Source organism: Leptopilina boulardi, unplaced genomic scaffold (assembly GCF_019393585.1).
Source record: "Leptopilina boulardi isolate dan_hultmark-lab unplaced genomic scaffold, ZJU_Lbou_2.1 LbouV2_193, whole genome shotgun sequence".
Taxonomy (NCBI): domain Eukaryota; kingdom Metazoa; phylum Arthropoda; class Insecta; order Hymenoptera; family Figitidae; genus Leptopilina; species Leptopilina boulardi.
This window is the reverse complement of record NW_026137744.1, coordinates 16,744-24,602: the sequence shown is the minus strand read 5'-3', so window position 1 is coordinate 24,602 and position 7,859 is coordinate 16,744. Positions and strand designations below refer to the sequence as shown.

Genomic DNA, 7,859 nt, shown 5'->3' with positions numbered 1-7,859 from the left:
TTTTTACTAAAAATAATTTTTATTTAGTTGAATTTTTAAATTTGAAAATTGCGAATTCATTTTAACTCCATTTAACAGAATATTCATTTAAAAAAATTATTAGTTGAAAAAAATCATCAATTTACCAAATTTTTATTTGATAGATTATTATTCCCAGCAAGCTGGAATCATTATAGCGCGAATTTTAAACTTGTCCAATCAAAATTTTGTTTTCATTACTTTTTAATGTAATAAAACAAGATTCGGTAATTGGATATGATTCTGTTAAATATGAGAATTCGATTAAATGAAGTTTAATGCGGAATTTAAAATTCTTATATTTAACAATAATTGTTTAATTCCCTTAAAACAGAAAATTTTTTTGAATAAAAATTCACTTTAATGAAAATTTCATTAAAATTCAAATTGTGAAATCAAAATTTATTTTATTTAATTAATTTTACAATTACTAAATGTTTACATAAAAAATTGATTTTAGCGTAATTATTTTTCGTATAACTTTACAAATTTGACGGATATTATAATTATATTAAAAATTCAAAAAAAAAAAAAAAAAAAAAAAAATTTATAATTTCGTTGATTATCTACGCTCCTGACTGACAAAATAAGATATCAATTCCATAAGAAAAGAAATTTGTCATATTTCAGAAAATTGTAAACAGTAGAAGTGAAACATTCAAACGTGAGTTGTGAAATGTGATTAATAATCAAATCGAGAATGAAATTTCACGAGGTTAAATATCAATTATCTTTTTTTTTTTTATTTTCTAGGAAAATTAATTATTTTTTACAAAAATATTCAAATGTCAAATAAATTTAATACTACAATTTATTATAATATGATTAATCGCCTTATTAAAAAAAAAATACATAAATACAAAAATAATTTCACAAAACAATTCAAGTAGATAACTTAATAATAAATTTATAGTCAATTATATGAAATTTTAAGAATGACTAATAATAAGGGTAAATCTTTTGAAAATTTACAGAACCGTTGTCGACAGTGTAAAAAATTATTTTGTTGTTCAAATTGTCGATTGGCACACGAGCAAAAAAATCATTCAGCACGTGAAATAAAGTGTCCAATTTGTTGTTCAAAAAAATTCCAAATAAAAGGAGACGAGAGTCACGAATTTATTTGTCATTTGGTTTTTCATCATTTACCACTTCTATGTCGTTTGTGCGGTCAGTCGTTTCGAACGTGTGAAGATTTAACGTTACTTCAAAAGTGCGGTTGGTGGAAATTGGAAAATTCACGTCGTGTATTGAAAATTTTGGAAAATACACTATCACCAAAAACGCCAAAATTAGACGTCAATAATTATATCGATTCATGCAATAATTATAATAGTAATAATAATAATAATAATAATAATAATAATAAAAATAATAATAATAATAGAAAAATTAATTCTCATTGTAATAAAGAAAGCAGTTATTTTGTGACATTGAATTCACCTCCAGTGTTGATTAGAAATACAAGTACGCCGATGATAAGTAGTGGTCCCAAGATAAGTTTCGAATTGAGAAAATCAAATTCTATAAATTTACATCTTAAAACGCCGGGAAATTTTTCATCATCATTGGAAAATACGGAATCTCCTCCATTTTTGGATAATAACGAATTTCGAAATAAGTGTAGTTCTGATTCTGTATTCAACAGTGGTCGATACAGTTCACAATCAAAATCATTTATACAGGTATATTTATTTATTTTACAAGGTGTTTCTTGTAGGAAAAAATTTATTTACAACAAATTTAAATATATATTGAAAATATTTATAAATTTTTATTATTTGGAAAATTATTAATATTTTAACAAAACTAAAAACAAAATATATATATATATATATATATATGTGTTATACGAAAAGTGATTATTTTTATTACGATAAATTATAATTTTTCCAAGCCGCGTCAATGAGGTAACGATAACAATTATATTCTAAATTCTCAATACAGGAAAATTTGTTTATTTTAAATATACCTATATTTCTTTATTTATTTTTATCTGTTAAATTTTTTTTACATTTTTAGAGAAGGTTATTTAACATATATTTGATGCTTATTTAGAATTAATTTTTAATTTTTTTTTTAATAATCAAAATTTTATTCAATAAAAAATAACAAACAGAATTGTAGAAAATTTTTTAAAAAGTATAAAATAAGCTATTGTTTGTAAAAATTGAATAAAATTATTTATTTAAATTAACAAACGGATGATAAACTATTTACAAATTATAAAGAAATTTAAGTAAGGAGATAATTATAATTGTTTACTAATTTTAAACAAGAAACACAAAAATGTTGAATAATTATTATTATTTTATAACAAATTTTATTGTCAAAATAATTTTTGTTGAAAACAGTACAAGTGGATTTTTAAAAATTTTGTTTTATTATTAATTATTGATTTATTTGATAAATATATTTCAAAGCATTTCAAAGATATTTAATTAATTTAATATTTAAAAATAAACATATTTTAATCAAAATATGAATGTATATATACAATTTTAAAATGATATAAATATATTTTTCTTTTAAAAGAAATTTCTTCATTAAAATAAACATTTATTTCTTGGATTCAAATAAAAAAATTTCGTAAAATCAAAGAAGTATTTCTTTGCCCAAGAAAATTAAAACAAATTATGTCAAGATTTATAAAAAAAAAAAAAAATAAGAAAAATAAATTAAAAATTAGTTTTTTTAATGAAAAATATTTGATTAAAAATTAAACTAATTCTCTTCGATAAGGTGTCTTTTATTTCAAAATGTTATCAATTTTTTAAAATAAAAAGACAAAAAATTTAGTGTAAAATAAATTTTCAATAATTTTTAAATGTAAATAATTTAATTAAATAATAAATTAAATGCCTTGCATTTTTTTTTGTTTATTTACAGAGTGGCAGCTCCGAATATTACACCTGTGAACAACAGGATTTAAATTCCGGTAAAAAATTAACAAAAGTTGAAGAGTTTTCAAAATATCATCGAAGTGAAACTTATAAGAAAGATATAAAACAATTAAAGAAAACAGTTCGATTTTCCGATCAATTTTCCCAAACAATAGAAATGGCTGAATATGAAGAATTTTTTGAAGCTCATGAAAATTTATCCGAAATATCACAACAATTTTTAAATAACGAAGAAGAAATTAATGAAAATGAAATATCACTGAATCAAATTGAATCGACTTTTGACAATACTGATAATCATGATAATAAAATAAATTATGAAAAGGAAAATAAATTTTTATTAGAGGAAAATAAAATTTCTTTAGAAAATGAAAATAATATTTCTCTAATGATTAGCAATGTTTATTTAAATGACAATAAATCAAAAGAAATAGCAATAAATGAAAATTATTTACATAAAAAAAATATTTCATCAATGAAAAATATTTATTTAAAAGAAAATGTTTGTTTTAAAAATAACATTGTTTCTGTAAGTGAAAATAAAATTTACACAAAGAAAAATGGAGATGAAGAAAAAAATTCATTTGACGAATCAAATATTTATTATCAACAAAATGAAATTAGCGAAGATGAAAATAAAGAAAATGAATTTGAAAATATTCGTCCAAGTTCATCAAATTCAAATTCATCTGAGACAAATTCAAGAAAAAATCAACAAGCAGCAGAATCTTCACGAATTGTCATGATGCTTCTTATTGATAATGCATCACAATTTTCAAGATCAGATTTGGTACCTTTAATTGATTCGGAATTAAAAAAATTGGAGGAAACAACAACAACAACATCATCATCATCATCATCAACATCATCATTATCATCGATAAACACTGTTTACAATTCAATTTCCAATCGTTCAATAGGATCACAAGAGGAAAAATATTCAATGAAAAATTCTCAATTCAGAAGAAAATCCACAACGTCATCTGTCAATAGTTATTTTTCTATTGCCAGTAGTAGTAGTGAGTGTTATACAGCAGAAAATGAATCATCATTCACAAGTATCAGCAATAAAGAAAATGCGTCCTATGAAAATGAAGACTCTTCAAAATCTGATGGGATTCTTTCAGCAATGGCACGAGTCGTGAGAAATGCTTTGAAAAAATTTCCAGGTAGATGGTTTCTCTACTTAATTTGTTGTGGAGCTCACGATTCTAATAAAAAATTTACTTACGAGAGAATTTAATTTCTACAATATAATAACAGAAATATTTATGTAATTTGAATGATAAAAATTTCTTTTTAATTTTACATAAAAATGGGGAATAAAATTTTATTGAAAAAATTGAAATATTAATTGAAAAAATTTGAAACTTATTAAAGCGTTAGCATTTTTTATCAAATTTTCTAATCTCTAATTTTTGAATATTACAATATTTAAGAAATGGAAATATAAAAATTTTTGAACAAAAATCGAGTGTTTAATAATGAATGGCGAAAATAATTCGTATAATGAAAAAGTAAAAATATCAGTAATATTATAATTTTTAAAAAGTAAAAATGTTAATTAAAATTTTAAAAAAATTAGACGTCTTTAATTAATTTACTATTATATTACTGTTAATTAATTATAGTATTAAAAATTAGTTATTTATTAATTATTTTTATGCATGCACTCAAAAAGTTGTTTTAACAGCTGTGAAAATGTAATAAAAATAAACGGAAATAATTTTAATACCATAAATTTCTTTATTAATAATTATTCAAAATACAGTTTAATTTATACTTATATTAATTTTGATTATTCTATTAAAAAGCCCAAAAAATATAAGATAAAAATTGAATTTTAAACTCATTATAGTTATGTTAACAGAGAAAGTTCAGAAATAACTCATATAAGAGTATAAATTTTTGAGCCCCTGTATCTTGACAACCAGTCACTACTGGAACAATTCGTTTCTATATAAATATATTATAATTTTTCAAAAAAAAATTTTTTTTTCTCTTTTAAAATTTTTTTAATGTTTCTTATTTTTATATCGCAACATGTTTTTGAGAGTTGGTTTTTATTTAAATTCTGATTTTTGTTCAAAATTGTTACCAGCAAGCTTGCATTATTAATTTTTATATTTTACTTAATATTATTCAAGTTAATTTAATGAAAAAATTAGAGTATGGAGGATCGAACCCAGGTTCGACGCACACAAATTGAGAACGCTAACCAATTTACTACAACCAATGGACATCAGAAAATTATTTTTTCAAACATTTCTTCATAATAGTAAGTTAATTAATGTTCTCAATTTGTAAACGTCGAACCTGGATTCAACCCTTCATACCCTCAATGTTTTTTTTTGCATAATATTCAATTAACTTAAAAAAAAATAAATAAAGTACAAAAATAAATAATAATATAACAATAAATAATAATAATTTTTCAGGAGCGAGTATATTACAAGAATCAAGTGAATCATCAAATGAAGAGTCAAGTTCATCATTAACGAAATTACCATCACCAATAGAATTATCATCATCATCATCATTATCATTAGTATCATCACCATTATCATCTTCATCATCGAGTTCACAACCGAGACTGGAACAAAGTATAAATCATCTCGCAAGTAAACGACCCAGAGATGCAATATCTCAATCTGCAATAATTCATAGTCCTATTTTACCTAACGAAGACAGAAGTCCAATTGCAAAACGTCAACGTGGATGGTATAAATATAAAGTAAGAGCTAGACCTCCAATAGCTCGTATGAGAAAAATTCAAGTCACATCGCCCAAAGGAATTTCTTCCGAAACACAACGGTTTCAACAAGGTTCCCTTTCTGTCGGAAAACTAAATACCATCATTCCTCTTCCCTCCAGAGCACACCAATGCACACAAACGGAAAAATAAAAAAAAAAAACAAACTTTTTCTCCATTTATTTTGTAAATTAGTTTCTACATTATATTTCCATTTTTCTTTTTAACCATTTTTATATTAAAAAAAAAAAGTCGAATTATACTTTTACTATATTTGTTTTTGATAAAATTTCTAATTTTCTAGAAGTAAAAATAAAAAATTAAAATAAAATTAATGCAACGCAAACGAATGACATATCGAAAATTGTTGAATATATATATATTTATATGAAAACGTGCATTAATATAGTCACAGTGAAAGTACTTTTTTTTCAATGAAAAGAAATTTATTCAAGAACCTTTTGAATTTATTTCATTAGAAGAAATTTATTTGCAAAAAAATTGAATTTATTTTTTTAAGTTATATTTTTGACTACGCACATTTATTCTGCTTCTGATAATTTTATTATTTGTGTGTTTACAAATGTATGACATTATGCAATATTTATATATACAATAACTCTATAATTGTAAGAGTTAAAAATCTTAATTACATTGATAAATGATTTTAATAAAAAGATGTGATATTTTAAAAGTGTTTATGTCGCCGTAACCAAAAATCAAATTTTAATACATATCTCCATGAAGTGTAGAATATTGATTGTAATATCTTAATTTACATGGAAAATACATTCAATCAGATTTTTCATTACATTTTAAACCTGCAGATACAAAATTTCTTTAAGTTTTAGCTTTGATTTCTTTAAAAAATTAAAAATGTTTTTTTTTTGTAAAAAAAAATTTTAAATGCGAAAATTGCAACAATTGTTTATTTATTTTAGACGCTTCATGAGAGAAGGGACCTTACCTTTTTTGTATTAATTAAAAAGAATATTAGACAAAATTCCCTACACATATATACATAAAAAACGGTGGGTGTGATTAGAAAGTGAATAAACATTAAATTATTTTCTCCTGTGTTATTCAGGAATTCCAGGCACTTGTGTTTGCAAACCTGAATGTCAATGACAAATTTCTCAACCTTCACATTTCAAAAAAAAAAAAAAAAAAATCTGATGACAAAAGAAAGTCAATTTTATTTTACATTATTTTGAAAACTTTTTTAAAAGTCAATAAATTAGTTTTTCGATTTTTTTGGAATATGTAAGGTATAAAAGAAAAAACAATCTTTCACTTTTTTAATATTTAAGACAACGTTTCGGTGGTCTGGTTTGCCACTATCATCAGGTCACTTATTATAATTATATTCAAATAAATACAACACTTTAAATTCAAAATTATAACATTAAACAAAAAATTAAAAAATAATTTTTTTTTACCTAATTAAAATCAATAAATAAAATCAAATAAATAAAGAAAATACAACAGAAATATAAAATATTTAAATTTACAAATCACAAACATATTAATAGAAATGATTTAGTCAAACTGACTGACTCGATGACAATTTTCACATTATATACAGACGATAGGGTCAATTTCCTCGTCAACATTTCCTCGAAGTTGTTTTTTTCAAATTCATTGGAGAAAAATAGGGAAGAAACACCGTTCTTCCTTTAAAAACTTGGTCATATTTTAAACATCAACTGACTTACTGACTTTTTTGCTAATGTGCAGGAGTAATGGACTTATACCACAACATCTTCTTTATATAAGTAATCGATCTAAGGCTGAATCCATTTCAAAACGTACAGGCTGACCACCTTCATGTTGTAGATTTTTCTGTCGATGAAATATGTTATTCTACATGAAAAATAAAGAGACACGTATTTTTTTATTTTTCATAAAAATTATGTTTAACGAAGTTATGGTCATTTGAAGTTTGAGAGGTAAAACTCGAAAGAACAATGAAAAAAAATTGTTTCGCTTGTAATTTTTTTTCTAATGAATGTAATCAAATTATTTTTCTTGGATCTTGTAGGGGGTATATTCCTCTTTAAAATCCCATTTGAAATTTGAAAAAAGATTCAAAATTAACAAAAAAGGAGATGATTTTCTAAAAATCATTAAAGTCAATTTTCTCAAAAACCCCACTTTTTTCTCTTTCAAATTTTTACCATAAATTC

General features: G+C 22.8%; 1 protein-coding gene across 1 annotated transcript; it reads left to right on the top strand.

The window, feature by feature from the left end:
• Nucleotides 1-604: 604 nt before the first annotated feature.
• On the top strand, nucleotides 605-6,367 carry LOC127277968 (putative uncharacterized protein DDB_G0289263). Its single transcript, XM_051299436.1, has 4 exons — nucleotides 605-733; nucleotides 993-1,703; nucleotides 2,908-4,090; nucleotides 5,360-6,367. The coding sequence occupies exons 1-4, from the start codon at nucleotides 719-721 to the stop codon at nucleotides 5,824-5,826; spliced, it is 2,376 nt and encodes a 791-aa protein (XP_051155393.1). The 5' UTR covers nucleotides 605-718; the 3' UTR covers nucleotides 5,827-6,367.
• The last annotated feature ends 1,492 nt before the right edge of the window (nucleotides 6,368-7,859 follow it).

What these genes read in the sequence shown, in the direction of transcription:
- LOC127277968 (XM_051299436.1), top strand. An exon ending in AATCAAAATCATTTATACAG is followed by an intron (nt 1,704 to 2,907) that starts GTATATTTATTT and finishes GTTTATTTACAG; the next exon opens with AGTGGCAGCTCCGAATATTA. An exon ending in TGCTTTGAAAAAATTTCCAG is followed by an intron (nt 4,091 to 5,359) that starts GTAGATGGTTTC and finishes ATAATTTTTCAG; the next exon opens with GAGCGAGTATATTACAAGAA.